The following is a 20,181-nucleotide window of genomic DNA, read 5'->3' as shown; positions in this document are numbered from 1 at the left end:
GAGTGACAGCTTTTTTTTCAAAAGTCACTGCTGTATCACTTATTTTTGTTGTACTAACCGTGGCTTATTTGAAAAAGCCTGGGCTTTGGAGTCAGAGTTCATGGGTTCGAATCCCGGCCCCGCCAATTGTCAGCTGTGTGACTTCGGGCAAGTCACTTCACTTCTCTGGGCCTCAGTTGCCTCATCTGTAAAACGGGGGTTCAGATTGTGAGCCCCACAACCTGATCACCTTGTAACCTCCCCAGCGCTTAGAACAGTGCTTTGCATATAGTAAGCTTAATAAATGTCATTATTATTATTTTATTATTTTTTATTATTTTTTATTATTTACTTTTAGACTGTGAGCCCACTGTCGGGTAGGGACTGTCTCTATATGTTGCCAATTTGTACAGCGCTTAGTACAGTGTTCTGCACATAGTAAGCGCTCAATAAATACGATTGATGATGATGATTATTATTATTGTACTAAACTGGGAAAAAAGCGCTTAGTACCGTGCTCTGCACACAGTAAGCTTTCAATACCCTTAGAACAGTGCTCAGCGCTTAGAGCAGTGCTTTGCTCATAGTAAGCGCTTAATAAATGCCATTATTATTATAATGCCTTGTAAGTTTGTGGTGGGCAGGGAACGTGTCTATTAACTCCGTTATATTGTATTCGCCCAAGCGTTTAGTATAGCGCTCTGCACACAGTAAGCGGTCGATAAATACCGCTGATGGATTGATTTAATAAGTAAGATTGATTTAACTGATTCACATTGAAAAAAGGATTCTTGGCTCTAGAACCCCAGAATCCTCGAGCTGTAAGAGGCCCAGAGAGGTGTCCTGCCTCCAGGACAAAGGGTTATTAGATTGTCCTCTTAGAGACGGGCAAACAGTTATTCTTTTCCGAGTTACAGGCCTTCTGGCCCGTCCTCCCAGCTGGGTGGGTGAGAGGCGGAAGGGCTTTGATTACAGCAATTGCGGTATTTGTTAAACACTTATTGCAGGCCAAGAACTGCGGCACACGAAAGACGAGCAGATCGGACACAGTCCCACACAGGACTCGTGGTCTGAGGGGGAGGAAAAACTGGTCTTGAATCTTCATTTTACAGAGATGGAAACCGAGGCACAGAAAAAAGTAAAGCAGCTTGCCCGCAGTCACACCGAAAGCGAGTGGTGGAGGCAGGATTAGAACTCAGGTCCTCCGATTCCCCGGCCCAGAGGGCGTGTGTGTGTGTGTGTTTGAATTTGCAGGGATTCTTTGTGTGTGAAGGGGCACTTGGGGTTGAGACTGTAAGCTCCCCTCTAGACTGTAAAACTCATTGTTTTTTATGGTATTTATTAAGCACACACTATGGCTTGGGAGTCAGAGGTCATGGGTTCTAATCCTGGCTCTCCCACTTGTCAGCTTTGTGACTTTGGGCAAGTCACTTCACTTCTCTGTACCCCAGTTACCTCATCTGTAAAATGGGGATTAAGACTGTGAACCCCTTGTGGGGCAACCTTGTATCCCCTGACCCAGCACTTAGAACAGTGCTTTGCATATAGAAGGCACTTAACAAATATTATTATTATTATTATTATTACTATTATTATTATTATTATTATTATGTGGCAGCCACTATGCTAAGTGCTGAGGTAGATACAAGCTAGTCAGGTTGTTGGGCTCACAGTCATAATCCCCATTTTACAGATGAGGGAACTGAGACCCAGGGAAGCAGCGTGGCTCAGTGGAAAGAGCCCCTCAGTGGAAAGGGCTTTGGAGTCAGAGGTCATGGGTTCAAATTCCGGCTCTGCCAATTGTCAGCTGTGTGACTTTGGGCAAGTCACTTCACTTCTCTGTGCCTCAGTTACCTCATCTGTAAAATGGGGAATAAGATTGTGACCCTCCCGTGGGACAACCTGATCACCTTGTAACCTCCCCAGCGCTTAGAACAGTGCTTTGCACATAGTAAGCGCTTAATAAATGCCATCGTTATTACTATTATTAAGTAAAGTGCCTTGCCCAAAGTCACACAGCAGACATTTGCTGAATCATATTTAATGTGTGAAAACACTGTACTAAGCACTTGGGAGAGTACAATATAACAATAAATGGACACATTCTCTATGTGGTGGAGCTGTGATTAGAACCCAGGTCTTCTGATTCCCAAGCTCTTTCCACTAGACCACACTGTTTCTCACTGAGTGCAAGGAACAGGACCACCAACTCTGTGGTACGGTAGTCTCTCAAGCGCTTAGTACAGTGATTTTTTTGATTAGTTGATTGTGAGCTTGTTGCGGGCAGAGAATGTGTTTGTCTATTGTTGTAGTGTACTCTCCCAAGCACTTGGCACAGTGCTTTGCACACAGTAAGTGCTTAATAAATATGACTGAATGAATGACTGACTGATTGATTGACTGAGGGATGTGTTATTATGGCCTCCTGCCTGAGACCCTGACTGGCTGGGGGAGGAGGAGGAAGGGGGAAGTAGGGGAAGGGGGAGGAGGTGGAAGAGCTGGGGGAAGAAGGGATAGGAGGAAGAGATGAGGAGGAAGGGATGGGGAGGAGGAAATGGGGAGGAGGGAGAGGAGGAAGTGGGGAGGAGAGTGAAATAGGGAGGAGGAAATGAGGAGAAAGAGGTAGGGGAGGAGGAAGTGGAGAGAAAGGAAAGTGAGTAGGAGGAGGAGGGGAGGAGGAAATGGGGAGGAGAGTGAGGAGAAAGAGGAGGGAGAGGAGGAAATGGAGAGTAAGGAGAGTGAGGAGGAAGAGATGGGGAGGAGCAGGAGGAAGAAGAGGTGAGGGGAAGAGGAAATGAGGAAGAGGGAGAGGAGGAAATGGGGAGAGTGAGGAGAAAGAGGTGGGGGGAGGAAATGGAGAGTAAGGAGAGTGAGGAGGAAGAGGTGGGGAGGAGAGGGAGGAAGAAGAGGTGAGGGGAAGAGGAAATGGGGAAGAGGAAGAGGAGGAAATGAGGAGAGTGAGGAGAAAGAGGTAGGGGGAGTAAATGGAGAGTAAGGAGAGTGAGGAGGAAGAGGTGGGGAGGAGGAAATGGGGAGGAAAGTGAGGAAGAAGAGGTGAGGGGAGGAGGGAATGAGGAGGAGAGAGAGGAGGAAATGGGGAGTAGAGTGAGGGAAAGAGGTGGGAGGCGGAGGAAATGGGGAGGAGAGTGAGGGGGAGGAGGGAGGGAAGGAAATGGGGAGAGAGTGAGGAGAAAGAGGTGGGGGGGAGAGGAAATGGAGGGTAAGGAGAGTGAGGAAGAGGTGGGGAGGAGGAAATGGGGAGGAGAGTGAGGAAGAAGAGGTGAGGGGAGGAGGAAGAGGAGGAAATGGGGAGAGACTGAGAAAGAGGAGGGGTGGAGGAAATGGGGAGGAGAGTGAGGAGCAAGAGGTGGGGGGAGGAAATGGGGAGGAGGGAGAGAAGGAAAAGGAGGAAATGGGGAGCAGAATGAGGAGAAAGGGTTGGGGGAGAGGAAATGGAGAGTAAGGACAGTGAGGAGGAGGAGGTGGGGAGGAAGAAATGGGGAGGAGAGTGAGGAAGAAGAGGTGAGGGGAGGAGGGAATGAGGAGGAGAGAGAGGAGGAAATGGGGAGTAGAGTGAGGAGAAAGAGGTGGGAGGAGGAGGAAATGGGGAGGAGAGTGAGGGAAGAAGACGTGAGGGTTGAAGGGAATGGGGAGGAGGAAGAGGAGGAAACGGGAAGTAGAATGAGGAGAAAGGTGGGGGAGGAAGAAATAGGGATGAGGGAGAAGAGAAAAGGAGGAAATGAGAGAGTGAGAAAGAGGAGGGGGAGGAGGAAATGGGGAGTAGAATGAGGAGAAAGGTGGGGGGAGGAAATGGGGAGGAGGGAGAGGAGGAAAAAGAGGAAATGGGGAGTAGAATGAGGAGAAAGAGTTGGGGGAGAGGAAATGGAGAGTAAGGAGGAGGAGGTGGGGAGGAAAGTGGAGAGGAAGAGGTGAGGGGGGTTGTATGCCCCCCCGCGCTTAGAACAGTCGGGATTAGAACCCATGACCTCTGATTCCCAAGCCCGTGCTCTTTCCACTGAGCCACAGTGCTTCTACTTATTTGTACTTCCCAAGCACTTAGTCCAGTGCTCCGCACACAGTAAGCGCTCAATAAATGACTGAATGAATGAATACTCTATTTATTTTACTTGTAGATATTTACTAGTCTATTTATTTTGTTAATGATGTGCATATAGCTATTTGACACCTGTCCACATGTTTTGCTTTTATGTCTGTCTCCCCCTTTTAGACTGTGAGCCTGTTGTTGGGTAGGGATTGTCTCTATCTGTTGATGATTTGTACTTCCCAAGTGCTTAGTCCAGTGCTCCGCACACAGTAAGCGCTCAATAAATATGATTGAATGGATGAGTGAATGCTCTATTTGTTTTACTTGTAGATATTTACTACTCTATTTTGTTAATGATGTGCATATAGCTATAAATGAGAAGCAGCATGGCTCAGTGGAAAGAGCATGAATCCCAGCTCCACCACTAGTCAGCTGTGTGACTTTGGGCAAGTCACTTCACTTCTCTGTGCCTCAGTTACCACATCTGTACAATGGGGATGATAACTGTGAGCCCCACGTGGGACAACCTGATGACCTTGTATTTACCCCAGCGCTTAGAACAGTGCTCGGCACATAGTAAGCACTTAACAAATACCATTATTATTATTATTATTTGGAGTCAGAGATCATGGGTTCAAATCCCTGCTCCACCACGTGTCAGCTGTGTGGCTTTGGTCAAGTCACTTCACTTCTCTGTGCCTCAGTTCCCTCATCTGTAAAATGGGGATGAAGACTGTGAGCCCCCCGTGGGACAACCTGATCACCTTGTAACCTCCCCAGTGCATATGTTTGTACATATTTATTTATTTATTTTACTTGTACATATTGATTCTATTTATTTTATTTTGTTAATATGTTTGGTTTTGTTCTCTGTCTCCCCCTTCTAGACTGTGAGCCCACTGTTGGGTAGGGACCGTCTCTCTATGTTGCCAACTTGGACTTCCCAAGCGCTTAGTACAGTGCTCTGCACACAGTAAGTGCTCAATAAATACAATTGATTGATTTGGCCTGGGAGTCAAAGGACCTAGGTTTGAATCCTGACTCCCCCATTGCGTGGCTGGGGTTCACAGCGTGGCTCAGTGGAAAGAGCCCGGGCTTTGGACCTGTATATAAGTATATATGTTTGTACATATTTATTACTCTATTTATTTATTTATTTTACTTGTACATATCGATTCTATTTATTTGATTTTGTTAATATGTTTGGTTTTGTCCTCTGTCTCCCCCTTAAAGACTGTGAGCCCACTGTTGGGTAAGGGCTGTCTCTGTATGTTGCCAACTTGTACTTCCCAAGCGCTTAGTACAGTGCTCTGCACACAGTAAGTGCTCAATAAATACTATTGATTGATTGATTATAAATGTCATTATTATTATTATTTATTCCGACGGTTTTGACACCTGTCTACATGTTTTGCTTTTATGTCTGTCTCCCCCTTCTAGACTGTGAGCCTGACCGTCTATGTTGCTAACTTGGACTTCCCAAGCGCTTAGTACAGTGCTCTGCACACAGGAAGCGCTCAATAAATGATTGATTGCCAACTTGGACTTCCCAAGCGCTTAGTAAAGTGCTCTGCACACAATAAGCGCTCAATAAGTACGATTGATTGATTGATTGATTGCCAACTTGGACTTCCCAAGCGCTTAGTACAGTGCTCTGCACACAGTAAGTGCTCAATAAATACGATTGATCGATTGATTGATTGATTGCCAACTTGGACTTCCCAAGCGCTTAGTAGAGTGCTCTCCACGCAGTAAGTGCTCAATAAATACGATTGAATGAATGAATGAATAAATACTTTTTAATGGATGAATGAATGAAATACGATTGATTGAATGAATGGATGACTGAATGAATGGTGTGAGGCAGCTCAGAGCGGGATCTTCAGCGGGGATGCGCGCGCCTGAGGGGAGTGCGGATGGATTGCGCATGCGCGCCAGGGGCCTGAGGGGCCGGGGACAATGGAGTGCGCATGCGCACCAGGGGGCCCGAGGGGAGTGCGGAGGGAATGCGCACGCGCGCCGGGGGGCCTGGGGGCGAGGGTGGTGCGGAAGGATTGCGCACGCGCGCCAGGAGGCCCTAGGGAGAGGAGTGCGCGGTGGGATTGCGCACGCGCGCCAGGGGGTCCGAGGGCGTCGGGGGGCCCGGGGACCCCAGGGGCAGGCGAGTGCGGTGGGATTGCGCACGCGCACCAGGGGGCCCGGGGTCCCCGAGGGCGAGGGGAGGGTGGAGGGATTGCGCACGCGCGCCGGGGGGCCCGATGGGGTCGGGGGGCCCGAAGGGCCCGGGGGAGAGGAGAGTGCGGATGGATTGCGCATGCGCACCAGGGGGCCCGAGGGAGAGGGGAGTGCGGAAGGATTGCGCACGCGCGCCAGGGAGTCCGAGGGCGTCGGGGGACCCGGGGTCCCCGGAGGAGAGGGGAGTGTGGATGGAGTGCGCACGCGCGCCGGGGGCCCCGAGTGGGAGGGGAGTGCGGATGGGTTGCGCACGCGCGCCAAGGGGCCTGAGGACGCCGAGGGGAGTGCGGAGGGGTTGCGCGCGCGCACCAGGGGGCCCGAGGGAGAGGGGAGTGCGGAAGGATTGCGCACGCGTGCCAGGGGGCCCGAGGTCCCCGGAGAGGGGAGTGTGGAAGGAGTGCGCAGGCGCGTCGGGGGGCCCGAGGAAGAGGAGAGTGCGGATGGATTGCGCACGCGCGCCCGGGGGTCCGAGGGGGCTGGGGGGCTCGGGGTCCCCGAGGAGGAGGGGAGTGTGAAAGGATTGCGCACGCGCGCCGGGGGGCCCGAGGGGGAGGGGAGTGCGGAAGGATTGCGCACGCGCGCAAAGGGGCCCGAGGTCCCCGGAGGAGAGGGGAGTATGGAGGGAGTGCGCAGGCGCGCCGGGGGTCCCGAGTCGGAGGGGAGTGCGGAGGGATTGCGCACGCGCGCCAAAGGGCGTGAGGGGGCCCAGGGGAGTACGGAGGGGTTGCGCACGCGCACCAGGGGGCCAGAGGGAGAGGGGAGCGTGGAGGGAGTGTGCAGGCGCCTCGGGGGGCCCGAGGTCCCCGGAGGAGAGGGGAGTGTGGAGGGAGTGCGCAGGCGCGTGCTGGCGTCCGCGTCGGGGGACGTGTGGAGCGCCGACTTGCGGTGCAGCCTGGTATGGGCCGCGGCTCACACCTTCCGCAGGCACTCCGCCCTCAGGCCCTGCCCCCCGGACTACCGCCAGGACTTCGACGCCCTGGTAATGACAATAATAGTCATAATAATAATCATAATCATAATAATAAGGACATGTATTAAGCGCTTACTAGGTGCCAAGCACTGCTCTAAGCGCTGGGGCGGTTACAAGGCGATCAGGTTGTCCCCCAGCGGGCTCCCAGTCTTCATCCCCATTTTACAGATGAGGCCCAGAGAATAATAATAATGATGGTATTAAGCGCTTACTAGGTGCCAAGCACTGTCCTAAGCGCTGGGGAGGTTACAAGGCGATCAGGTTGTCCCCCAGCGGGCTCCCAGTCTTCATCCCCATTTTACAGATGAGGCCCAGAGAATAATAATAATGATGGTATTAAGCGCTTACTAGTTGCCAAGCACTGTTCTAAGCGCTGGGGAGGTTACAAGGCGATCAGGTTGTCCCCCGGCGGGCTCCCAGTCTTCATCCCCATTTTACAGATGAGGCCCAGAGAATAATAATAATGATGGTATTAAGCGCTTACTATGTGCCAAGCACTGTTCTAAGCGCTGGGAACGTGACAAGGTGATCAGGTTGTCTCCCGGCGGCTCCCAGTCTTCATCCCCATTTTACAGATGAGGCCCAGAGAAGAAGAATAATGATGGTATTAAGCGCTTACCATGTGCCAAGCGCTGTTCTAAGCGCTGGGGAGGTTACAAGGCGATCAGGTTGTCCCACAAGGGGCTCCCAGTCTTCACCCCCATTTTACAGATGAGGTCACTGAGGCCCAGAGAATAATAATAATGATGGTATTAAGCGCTTACTATGTGCCAAACACTGTCCTAAGCGCTGGGGAGGTTACGAGGCGATCAGGTTGTCCCCCGGCGGGCTGCCAGTCTTCATCCCCATTTTACAGATGAGGCCCAGAGAAGAATAATAATGATGGTATTAAGCGCTTACTAGGTGCCAAGCATTGTTCTAAGCGCTGGGGAGGTTGCAAGGCGATCAGCTTGTCCCCTGGTGGGCTCCCAGTCTTCATCCCCATTTTACAGATGAGGCCCAGAGAATAATAATAATGATAGTATTAAGCGCTTACTATGTGTCAAGCACTGTTCTGAGCACTGGGGAGCTTACAATGCAATCAGACTGTCCCCCGGTGGGCTCCCAGTCTTCATCCCCATTTTACAGATGAGGCCCAGAGAATAATAATAATGATGGTATTAAGCGCTTACTCTATGCCAAGCACTGTTCTAAGCACTGGGGCCCAGAGAATAATAATAATGATGGTATTAAGCGCTTACTAGGTGCCAAGCACTGTTCTAAGCACTGGGGAGGTTACAAGGCGATCAGGTTGTCCCCCGGCGGGCTCCCAGTCTTCATCCCCATTTTACAGATGAGGCCCAGAGAAGAATAATAATGATGGTATTAAGCGCTTACTAGGTGCCAAGCGCTGTTCTAAGCGCTGGGGAGGTTGCAAGGCGATCAGGTTGTCCCCCGGCAGGCTCCCAGTCTTCATCCCCATTTTACAGATGAGGCCCAGAGAAGAATAATAATGATGGTATTAAGCGCTTACTAGGTGCCAAGCACTGTTCTAAGCGCTGGGGAGGTTACGAGGCGATCAGGTTGTCCCCCGGCGGGCTCCCAGTCTTCATCCCCATTTTACAGATGAGGTCGCTGAGGCCCAGAGAATAATAATAATGATGGTATTAAGTGCTTACCATGTGCCAAGCACTGTTCTAAGCGCTGGGGAGGTTACAAGGCGATCAGGTTGTCCCACGAGGGGCTCCCAGCCTTCATCCCCATTTTACAGATGAGGTCGCTGAGGCCCAGAGAATAGTAATAATGATGGTATTAAGCGCTTACGATGTGCCAAGCACTGTTCTAAGCGCTGGGGAGGTTACAAGGCGATCAGGTTGTCCCCCGGCGGGCTCGCAGTCTTCATCCCCATTTTACAGATGAGGTCGTTGAGGCCCAGAGAATAATAATAATAATAATGATGGTATTTGTTAAGCACTTACTATGTGCCAAGCACTGTTCTAAGCGCTGGGGAGGTTACAAGGCGATCGGGTTGTCCCCCGGTTGGGCTCACATTCTTCATCCCCATTTTACAGATGAGGTCGCTGAGGCCCAGAGAATAATAATAATGATGGTATTAAGCGCTTACCATGTGCCAAGCACTGTTCTAAGCACTGGGGAGGTTACAAGGTGATCAGGCTGGGGGCTCCCAGCCTTCATCCCCATTTTACAGATGAAGTAACTGAGGCCCAGAGAAGTGAAGTGACTGGCCCAAAGTCACCCAGCTGACAAGTGGTGGAGCCGGGATTTGAACCCATGACCTCTGGCCTCTCCCCCATCCCCCCCACCCTACCTCCTTCCCCTCCCCACAGCACCTGTATATATGTTTGCACAGATTTATTACTCTATTTTACTTGTACGTGTTTACTATTCTATTTATTTTGTTTTGTTAATATGTTTTGTTTTGCTGTCTGTCTCCCCCTTCTAGACTGTGAGCCCTCTGTTGGGTAGGGACCGTCTCTAGATGTTGGGTGGACTTCCCAAGCGCTTAGTCCAGTGCTCTGCACACAGTAAGCGCTCAATAAATACGATTGAATGAATGAATGAAAACTCCCTGCCCATCGTGCTTCGCACATAGTAAGCGCTTAACAAATGCCACCATTAATGTTATTATTATTACGAGCTTACACCCTAGAGAACCCAAATGTTTCGGAAGAAGCAGCGTGGACTCGGGGAAAGAGCACTGGCCTGGGAATCAGAGGACCTGGGTTCTAATCCTGGCTCCGCCACGTCCTTGCGGTGTGACCTTGGGCAAGTCATTTCACTTCTCTGAGCCCCAATGACCTTTGTCATGGGGTTATCTCCATTATTTAAGCATCATTAGAAGCAGTGTGGCTCAGTGGAAAGAGCCCGGGCTTGGGAGTCAGAGGTCGTGGGTTCGAATCCTGGCTCCGCCGTGTGACTCTGGGCAAGTCACTTCACTTCCCTGGGCCTCCGTTACCTCATCCGGAAAACGGGGATGAAGACTGGGAGGCCCAGCTGGGACAACCCGATTACCTTGCATCTCCCCCGGCGCTTAGAACGGGGCTTGGCACGTAGTAAGCGCTTAATAAATGCCGTCATTATTATTATTATTATTATTATTATTATTTCCCAAAATTTCTGTTTCGGTCATGGCTGTCCAGAGTTCAGGAAATGTTATTTTGGGTCTGTCTAGCATGTTTTTCCAAATGCTTGGGTCCGTTCTCTGCACCCCGTGGGCCCCTGGGTTGTAAATACTTGTCCTTGGCTGAAACAAGCGAGACTTTTCTCGTTTTAGCTCGCGGACATTGACCTGTTGCCAAACCTCAAGGAACTCCTGCAGTCTGGAACGGACAGGGATCAAAGAGTATGGAATCTCCTCGGCTGGATCTTATCCTCAAAGGTTTTTACCCTCCAGAGTACAAGCAAAACGGAGGTAAGGTGTGTTTTTGTTTTTTCCCGGATGCGGGATTGGGTGTGTTTGGTATTTGTTAGGGTTGATAATAGCGGTGGTGTTCATTACGTGCCAACCACTTCGAGCGTGCTGCCCTCCCTGTGGGACTGGAAGCTGCCCGTGGGTAGGAAATGAGTCTTGGGCTTCCGTCGTGGTAAGATCGGTACGTGGGGGCGACGGGGGAGCCGCCGTCTTCAAAGTCGGAGGTCCCGGGTTCGAATTCCGGCTCTGACACCCGTTCCCCGTGTAATAATAATAATAATCATGATGAGGGCATTTAGTAAGCGCTTACTGTGTGCAAAGCATCGTTGTAAGCGCATTTTTAGACTGTGAGCCCACTGTTGGGTAGGGACTGTCTCTATATGTTGCCAATTTGTACTTCCCAAGCGCTTAGTACAGTGCTCTGCACATGGTAAGCGCTCAATAAATACGATTGATGATGATGATGCCATTTATTAAGCGCTTGCTATGTGCAAAGCACCGTTCTAAGCGCTGGGGAGGTTACAAGGTGATCAGGTTGTCCCCCGGGGGGCTCACAGTTTTAATCCCCATTTGACAGACGAGGTAACTGAGGCCCAGAGAAGTAAAGTGGCTTGCCCAAAGTCACACAGCTGACATTTGGTGGAGCCGGGGCTTGAATAATAATGATGCCATTTATTAAGCGCTTACTATGTGCAAAGCACCGTCCTAAGCGCTGGGGAGGTTACAAGGTGATCAGCTTGTCCCCCGGGGGGCTCACAGTTTTAATCCCCATTTGACAGACGAGGTAACTGAGGCCCAGAGAAGTGAAGTGACTTGCCCAGAGTCACACAGCTGACACTTGGTGCAGCCGGGGCTTGAATAATAATGATGCCATTTATTAAGCGCTTGCTATGTGCCAAGCACCGTTCTAAGCGCTGGGGAGGTTACAAGGTGATCAGGTTGTCCCCCGGGGGGCTCACAGTTTTAATCTCCATTTGACAGACGAGGTAACTGAGGCACAGAGAAGTGAAGTGGCTTGCCCAGAGTCACACAGCTGACCCTTGGTGGAGCCGGGGCTTGAATAATAATGATGCCATTTATTAAGCGCTTGCTATGTGCAGAGCACCATTCTAAGCGCTGGGGAGGTTACAAGGTGATCAGGTTGTCCCCCGGGGGGCTCACAGTTTTAATCCCCATTTGACAGACGAGGTAACTGAGGCACAGAGAAATGAAGTGACTTCATTTATTCATTCAATCGTATTTATTGAGCGCTCCAAGTTGGTGAAGGAGCCCCCTCCTTCCTCTCCATCCCCCCCCGGCCTTACCTCCTTCCCTTCCCCACAGCACCTGTATATATGTATATATGTTTGTACAGATTTATTACTCTATTTATTTTACTTGTACATATCTATTCTAGTTATTTTATTTTGTGAATATGTTTTGTCCTCTGTCTCCCCCTTCTAGACCGTGAGCCCGCTGTTGGGTAGGGACCGTCTCTAGATGTTGCCAACTGGGACTTCCCAAGCGCTTAGAGCAGTGCTTTGCACGTAGTAAGCGCTTACCAAATGCCATTATCATTATTATTAATGCCCGGCTGCTTCCCAGTTCGCGAAGATCCAGGAGCTGACCGGAATGTCGGGAACCCCGGTGCCACCCCCCGACTTCCTCTTTGAAATCGTGTACTCCGACCCCCTGAACGCCAAGTTCAACGAGACCAGGGGCGACAGGGACCTGATCTACGCCTTCCACGGCAGCCGCCTGGAGAACTTCCACTCGATCCTCCACAACGGCCTGCACTGCCACTTAAACAAGGTAAGGGATCTTCCCGGCGGAATCAGTCGTATTTATTGAGCGCTTACCGCGTGCAGAGCACTGTACTAAGCGCTTGGGAAGTCCAAGTTGGCAACATATAGAGACGGTCCCCACCCAACAGTGGGCTCGCGGTCTAAAAAGCGTCGCGCTGTGGGAATAACGCAGGCCCGGGAGGCGGAAGGAGCCGGGTTCTCATCCCGGCGGACCTCGGGCAAGCGCTTTGCTTCCCTGGGCTTCAGTTCCCATCCCCGTCTGGCGGAGCCGGGATTTGAACCCACGACCCCCGACTCCAAAGCCCGGGCTCTTTCCACTGAGCCACGCTGTAATTGTGATGTCTGTTAAGCGCTTATTACGGGCCGGGCGCTGTATTAAACACTGGGGTGGAGACAAGCAAAGCAGGTCGGACACAGTCCGGGTCCCATGGGGGGCTCACGGTCTCAATCCCCATTTTCCAGTTGAGGGAACTGAGGCCCAGAGAAGTGAAGCGACTTGCCCAGCATCACACAGCTGACAATTGGTGGAGCTGGGATTTGAACCCATGACCCCCGACTCCAAAGCCCGGGCTCTTTCCACTGAGCCACGCTGTAATTGTGATGTCTGTTAAGCGCTTATTACGGGCCGGGCGCTGTATTGAACACTGGAGTGGAGACGAGCAAAGCAGGTCGGACACAGTCCGGGTCACATGGGGGGCTCACGGTCTCAATCCCCATTTTCCAGTTGAGGGAACTGAGGCCCAGAGAAGTGAAGCGACTTGCCCAAGGTCTCACAGCCGGCAAGGAGGAGACCCTGGAATGGAACCGTTTTTGGGTAGGGACCGTCTCTCTATGTTGCCAACTTGGACTTCCCAAGCGCTTAGTACAGTGCTCTGTACACAGTAAGTGCTCAATAAATAGGATTGAATGAATTGGCAGAGCTGGGATTTGAACCCACAACCTCTGACTCCAAAGCCCAGGCTCTTTCCACTGAGCCATGCTGTAATTGTGATGTCTGTTAAGCGCTTATTACGGGCCGGGCGCTGTATTAAACACTGGGGTGAAACGAGCAAAGCAGGTTGGACACGGTCCGTGTCCCATGTGGGGCTCACGGTCTCAATCCCCATTTTCCAGTTGAGGGAACCGAGGCCCATAGAAGTGAAGCGACTTGCCCAACGTCACACAGCTAATTGGCGGAGCCGGGATTTGAACCCATGACCCCCAACTCCAAAGCCCAGGCTCTTTCCACTGAGCCACGCTGTAATTGTGATGTCTGTTAAGCACTTATTACGGGCCGGGCACTGTATTAAGCACTGGGGTGGAGACGAGCAAAGCAGGTCGGACACAGTCCGGGTCCCATGTGGGGCTCACGGTCTCAATCCCCATTTTCCAGTTGAAGGAACTGAGGCCCAGAGAAGTGAAGCGACTTGCCCAAGGTCACACAGCAGGCAAGGAGGAGACCCTGGAATGGAACCGTTTTTGGGTAGGGACCGTCTCTCTATGTTGCCAACTTGGACTTCCCAAGCGCTTAGTACAGTGCTCTGCACGCAGTAAGCGCTCAATAAATAGGATTGAATGAATTGGCAGAGCTGGGATTTGAACCCATGACCCCTGACCCCAAACCCCGGGCTCTTTCCACTGAGCCACGCTGTAATTGTGATGTCTGTTAAGCGCTTATTACGGGCCGGGCGCTGTATTAAACACTGGGGTGGAGACGAGCAAAGCAGGTCGGACACAGTCCGTGTCCCATGTGGGGCTCACGGTCTCAATCCCCATTTTCCAGTTGAGGGAACTGAGGCCCAGAGAAGTGAAGCGACTTGCCCAAGGTCTCACAGCAGGCAAGGAGGAGACCCTGGAATGGAACTGTTTTTGGGTAGGGACCGTCTCTCTATGTTGCCAATTTGGACTTCCCAAGCGCTTAGTACAGTGCTCTGTACACAGTAAGTGCTCAATAAATAGGATTGAATGAATTGGCAGAGCTGGGATTTGAACCCACGACCTCTGACCCCAAAGCCCGGGCTCTTTCCACTGAGCCACACTGTAATTGTGATGTTTGTTAAGCGCTTATTACAGGCCGGGCGCTGTATTAAACACTGGGGTGAAACGAGCAAAGCAGGTTGGACACGGTCCGTGTCCCATGTGGGGCTCACGGTCTCAATCCCCATTTTCCAGTTGAGGGAACTGAGGCCCAGAGAAGTGAAGGGACTTGCCCAAGGTCACACAGCAGACAAGGAGGAGACCCTGGAATGGAACCGTTTTTGGGTAGGGACCGTCTCTCTATGTTGCCAACTTGGACTTCCCAAGCGCTTAGTACAGTGCTCTGCACGCAGTAAGTGCTCAATAAATAGGATTGAATGAATTGGCAGAGCTGGGATTTGAACCCACGACTTCTGACCCCAAAGCCCGGGCTCTTTCCACTGAGCCGCGCTGTAATTGTGATGTCTGTTAAGCGCTTATTACGGGCCGGGCGCTGTATTAAACACTGGGGTGGAGACCAGCAAAGTAGGTTGGACACAGTCCATATCCCATGTGGGGCTCACGGTCTCAATCCCCATTTTCCAGTTGAGGGAACTGAGGCCCAGAGAAGTGAAGCGACTTGCCCAAGGTCTCACAGCCGGCAAGGAGGAGACCCTGGAATGGAACCGTTTTTGGGTAGGGACCGTCTCTCTCTGTTGCCAACTTGGACTTCCCAAGCGCTTAGTACAGTGCTCTGCACGCAGTAAGCGCTCAATAAATATTGAATGAATGAATGACTATTATTTATTTTATTTGTACATATTCTATTTATTTTGTTCGTATGCTTTGTTTTGTTCTCTGTCTCCCCCTTCTAGACAGTGAGCCCACTGTTGGGTAGGGACCGTCTCTATATGTTGCCAACTTGGACTTCCCAAGCCCTTAATACAGTGCTCTGCACGCAGTAAGCGCTCAATAAATTTGAATGAATGAATGAATTGGCAGAGCTGGGATTTGAACCCACGACCTCTGACCCCAAAGCCCGGGCTCTTTCCACTGAGCCACACTGCCTCTCTAGTAGTGGTATCTAAGTGCCCACTTGGATGATGCGCGTTTAGCTTTAATTCTACTTGTCCTGACGACTTGACACTTAGAAGCAGCATGGCTCAGTGGGAAATAATAATAATAATAATGATAATGATAGCATTTATTAAGCGCTTACTATGTGCAGAGCACTGTTCTAAGCACTGGGTGGGTTACAAGGTGATCAGGTTGTCCCACGGGGGGCTCATACTCTTAATCCCCATTTTACAGATGAGGTAACTGAGGCCCAGAGAAGTGAAGTGACTTGTCCAAAGCCACACAGCTGGCAATTGACTGAGCTGGGATTTGAACCCATGACCTCTGACTCCAAAGCCCGGGCTCTTTCCACTGAGCCATGCTGCTTCTACAAGAGCCTGGACTTTGGAGTCAGAGGTCATGGGTTCAAATGCCGGCTCTGTCACTTGTCAGCTGGGTGACTTTGGGCCAGTCACTTCACTTCTCTGGGCCTCAGTTCCCTCATCTGCAAAATGGGGATGAAGACTGTGAGCCCCACGTGGGCCAACCTCATCACCTTGTATCCCCCCAGCGCTTAGAGCAGTGCTTTGCACATAGTAAGCGCTTAATAAATGCCATTATTACCATCATCATCAATCATATTTATTGAGCGCTTACTATGTGCAGAGCACTGTACTAAGCGCTTGGGAAGTACAAATTGGCAACATATAGAGACAGTCCCTACCCAACAGTGGGCTCACAGTCTAAAAGACTTATTATTATTATCGACTCCTGTCCACATTCAAGTTTTGGTAACGCGGTTCCCCGGGGTCCGTCGAGACTGTGAGGGCTGAGGGAAGCCGTTTTAGATGCCGCGTGTCCGGCCGATCGCACCGCATTGAGATGTGGCTTCAATTGGATGTGTGTCTTTTTTTGTGTGTGTGTTTGTGTGTTTTTTGTGTTTTTTCTCCCTGTTTGCCTGCCGTTCTAGACGTCCCTGTTTGGTGAAGGGACCTACCTGAGCAGCGATTTAAGCCTGGCCCTCCTTTACAGCCCTCACGGGGCCGGCTGGCCGCGGAGTCGGCTGGGCCCGCGCCTCAGCTGCGTGGCCGTCTGCGAGATGGTGGACCACCCTGACGTCAAGTGCCAGGCGAAGAAGAAAAGTGAGTCCAGCGGGCGGGCCACGCGGCCGGCCGGAGCCCCGGACTGAGCGCCGGGGTGACCCTTCCAGACTGGGAGCCCGCTGTCGGGTAGGGACCGTCTCTATATGTTGCCAACTTGGACTTCCCAAGCGCTTAGTACAGTGCTCTGCACACAGTAAGCGCTCAATAAATAGGATTGATTGATTGGATGGCCTGCCAGCGCTAGGCCTCTGTGGTCAGCCCCCGCCCCCCATCCTTCCTCCGGACCCTCTCCTCGGGGTCCGAGGGGCTTGACAGGACTCCTCCGTCCCGGACACTCTGGGGGGGCTGCTGGCTCGCATTCATTCATTCATTCAATCAATCGTATTTATTGAGCGCTTACTGTGTGCCAGAGCACTGCACTAAGCGCTCGGGACGTCCAAGTTGGACAACATATAGAGACGGTCCCGACCCAACAACGGGCTCACAGGCTAGAAGGGGGAGACAGACAACAAAACAAAACACGTGGACGGGTGTCAGGTCACCAGGCAAGACAAGTGGCAGAGATGAGATCTGAACAATCAATCAATCAATCAATCGTATTGAGCACTTACTGTGTGCAGAGCACTGTACTAAGCGCTTGGGAAGTACAAGTTGGCAACATATACAGTCCCTACCCAACAGTGGGCTCACAGTCTAAAAGGGGACACAGGTCCTCTGACTCTCAGTCAATCAATCAATCGTATTTATTGAGCGCTTACTGTGTGCAGAGCACTGTACTAAGCGCTTGGGAAGTACCCCAAGCTCTTATGCTAGGCCGTTCTCTGCAAGAAGCCGGGGAAAAGAGAGCTTAATCGGGAGGACCTCCGGGAAGCGATGCGACTTTGATAAGGCTTTGAAGTTGAGAAGAGTGGTGGTCTGGTGTATAAGGAGGAGGAGGAGGATGGAGTTCCAGGCCAGGGGGAGGATGTGGGAAAGGGATCAATCAATCAATCAATCGTATTTATTGAGCGCTTACTGTGTGCAGAGCACTGGACTAAGCGCTTGGGAAGTCCAAGTTGGCAACATATAGAGACGGTCCCTACCCGACAGTGGGCTCACAGTCTAAAAGGGGGAGACAGAGCACAAAACCAAACATACTAACAAAATAAAATAAATAGGTGGCGAGATAGACAAGATCGAGGCACAGTGTCTAGGTTGGCGTTAGAGGAGCAGAGTTTGCAGCCGCGTTGCAGTAGAAGAGCGGCAAGTGGGGAGGGGGCAAGGTGGTTGAGAGTTTTAAAGCAGATGCTGGGCCATTTTTGTTTGCAGAGCAGGGTGGGTGACCATTGGAGGGTCTTGAAGAGGGGGGAGACAAGGACTATGTGTTTCACGCGTACGCCCACCCCCACTCACGGCAAAGCTGGTCTCCCCCTCCTTCCTCACCTTTGGACTGTTTGCCCCCCGCCTTGGGCAGATTCCGAAGAAATGGACCGAAAAAGAGCAAGAATCAAGAACAGCGAGGGGGGAGAGGTGCCGCCCAAGTACTTTGTTGTCACCAACAATCAGCTTCTGCGGGTCAGGTATCTGCTCGTTTATTCGCAGAAGCAGTGCAAGAGGTAAGAAGGGGATCCACGGGGAGGCGGGGGGAGGTGGGGGTTCAAGGAGGGTGTGTCGACGGGCGCGTGGAAAGAGCATGTACCCGTGTGAATCTGTGCACGTGTGGTTGTGTGCAGGGATGTCCACGGGTGCCTGTGCGTGTGTGTTCGTGGTGACCGTGTTTACTCTGTATTTGCGCTTTTGGGGGTGGGTGGGCGGGAGGATTTCTTGCTGGCCAGGGGTGTAGGGAGGTGAATGAAAAGAGAAGCTTCTTTCAGTTACTGGAATCCTGCCTGTGCCTCCTGTTTGGTTTTCAAACTGTTTGGCCTTTTTGATGGGCGTACCAGGCTTCGGCGTCTCCCCCAGCCCTGCCCTCCAAGGCTGGATTCAGTCAGACACCTCAGGCCGCCCCAGAGATTCTCACGCCCGGGCGGTGGTCGGCTTCTCCCCACCGGGCCTCTGGTGATGATGATGATGGCATTTATTAAGCGCTTACTTTGTGCAAAGCACTGTTCTAAGCTCTGGTGGCATTCTGGGATGGAAGGAGGGGGCCTAGTGTGGGCCACAGAAGAGCGCCCGGCGGCGTGACCCACAGGACCGGACATCGACCGGAAAGGGCCGGGGCGAGCTTTGGTCCGGGAGATGCCGCCCACGGGGGTGGCTCCGAGCTGGAGATGCAGCGCACCGGGCAGGCCCCCGGGGAAGGGGGTGCCAGCTCCGGGATGGGGTGGGCTGGGCGCGGGACGTGCCAGGCGGTGTCAAACGTTGGCGGTCGTTGGTTCATGCAGGCCGGCCTGTTGGCCCTCCTGGCTGTCCAGCCACCTCTTCGCCCTGATGATGGGCACCTACCTGCTGTTGCTGATCGCCGTCGGCATCGCCAACTCCCCCACCTTCTCCTACTGGAACCGGGCGTTCGCGGCCCAGAGATGAAGGCCCGCCGGCTGACTGAAATCAGAGCTCTTCGCTACCGATGCCCTTCCCCGCCACGCCGGGGGTCGCCCAGGGGGTCACACGAGGCCGAGGAACCGGCCGGCGGCGGGGCGGGGGGGAGAGCCGCGGGAGACGAAATATCCGAGCTGACCGGGGACCCTCCTTCACCGGACTGCCGGGACGAGCTGCTCTCACCCGGGAGAGCGACCGGTCCCCATTTCCCCGCCGGTGACGCCAGAAAGCCCCACGAGCGTCTCCTGGCAGACGGACGGCGGGCCGCCGTCTCGGAACGGGCCCAGCTCCCCGCGGGCCGCGGCCCAAGCGTCCTCCTTCCCAACTTGGCATTTTACGTGGCTGGCACCGTGACTGTGCCATGTAAAAAGGTAAACATAAGCCACGACGGATAAACAGCCCTGATGTTTTCAAGGTGGAAGCCTGCCCGGTTTCCACAGCACCGCCCGACGCTTGCCCGGGCAGAATACGAGGGGTCGCCCACTCGGGAGAACTAGCCGGGACCGAGAGCTTCACCTCACGAGGGATTTCCATCCACCGATAGTTCTCATTTGCAGGGATGATTGGATTTTTTGGTATCCCCCCGGGGGTCCCTCCACTCACCGTGTCCCATCGAGCGTTTAGACAGTCGGGTTAGCGGTGGTGTCCCTTCTCAAGATACATCTCCTCGCGGCCTTCCAACTCCCCCAGTCTGGTGGGAATGGATGACCCTTCTCTGAAAAAGATGGAACGGCAAATTTTCCCCGTAGGCTGCGGATGCCGATTACGCGGTTTTTGTAAAACCCTTCGGAGGAGGGGATGATTTCTCCAGCAATAAAATGGGCGTTTCTTAATTCCTTCAAGCCGCTGGTCTGACTTGGGCTTCGCAGTTGTGTTCAAAAAGCTCCTGTTTCCATCCTCTCTTTTAATGGTATTTGTTAAGCGCGTAGAATGTGCTAAGCACTGGGGTAGATACAAGCTATTCCGGTGGAATGCAGTCCCTGTCCCACGTGGGGCTACTGACTTACCCCCATTTTATAGATGAGGTAACTGAGGCCTGGAGAAGTGAAGTGACATGCCCAAGGCCGCAGCAGGTAAGTGGTGGATCCTTCCGTCCTCCTTGTTAGCAAGGTCACCCGCAACTGCAGCGGCATATGAAGAAAGGT

General features: G+C 52.3%; 1 protein-coding gene across 1 annotated transcript; it reads left to right on the top strand.

Moving 5' to 3' along the window:
• The first annotated feature begins 6,345 nt into the window (after positions 1-6,345).
• On the top strand, positions 6,346-19,878 carry PARP16 (poly(ADP-ribose) polymerase family member 16). The gene is made up of 6 exons (XM_038767585.1): positions 6,346-7,238; positions 10,504-10,641; positions 12,226-12,432; positions 16,387-16,558; positions 17,973-18,114; positions 18,883-19,878. The coding sequence occupies exons 1-6, from the start codon at positions 6,876-6,878 to the stop codon at positions 19,022-19,024; spliced, it is 1,164 nt and encodes a 387-aa protein (XP_038623513.1). The 5' UTR covers positions 6,346-6,875; the 3' UTR covers positions 19,025-19,878.
• The last annotated feature ends 303 nt before the right edge of the window (positions 19,879-20,181 follow it).

The sequence above is a fragment of the Tachyglossus aculeatus genome, chromosome 26 (assembly GCF_015852505.1).
Source record: "Tachyglossus aculeatus isolate mTacAcu1 chromosome 26, mTacAcu1.pri, whole genome shotgun sequence".
Lineage (NCBI taxonomy): Eukaryota > Metazoa > Chordata > Mammalia > Monotremata > Tachyglossidae > Tachyglossus > Tachyglossus aculeatus.
The sequence above is the reverse complement of the archived record's forward strand: the minus strand, read 5'-3'. Positions and strand labels throughout refer to the sequence as shown.

What these genes read in the sequence shown, in the direction of transcription:
- PARP16 (XM_038767585.1), top strand. Translation starts at nt 6,876, where the DNA reads ATGGAGGGAGTGCGCAGGCGCGCCGGGGGTCCCGAGTCGGAGGGGAGT. An exon ending in GCCAGGACTTCGACGCCCTG is followed by an intron (nt 7,239 to 10,503) that starts GTAATGACAATA and finishes TTCTCGTTTTAG; the next exon opens with CTCGCGGACATTGACCTGTT. An exon ending in GTGCCAGGCGAAGAAGAAAA is followed by an intron (nt 16,559 to 17,972) that starts GTGAGTCCAGCG and finishes CGCCTTGGGCAG; the next exon opens with ATTCCGAAGAAATGGACCGA.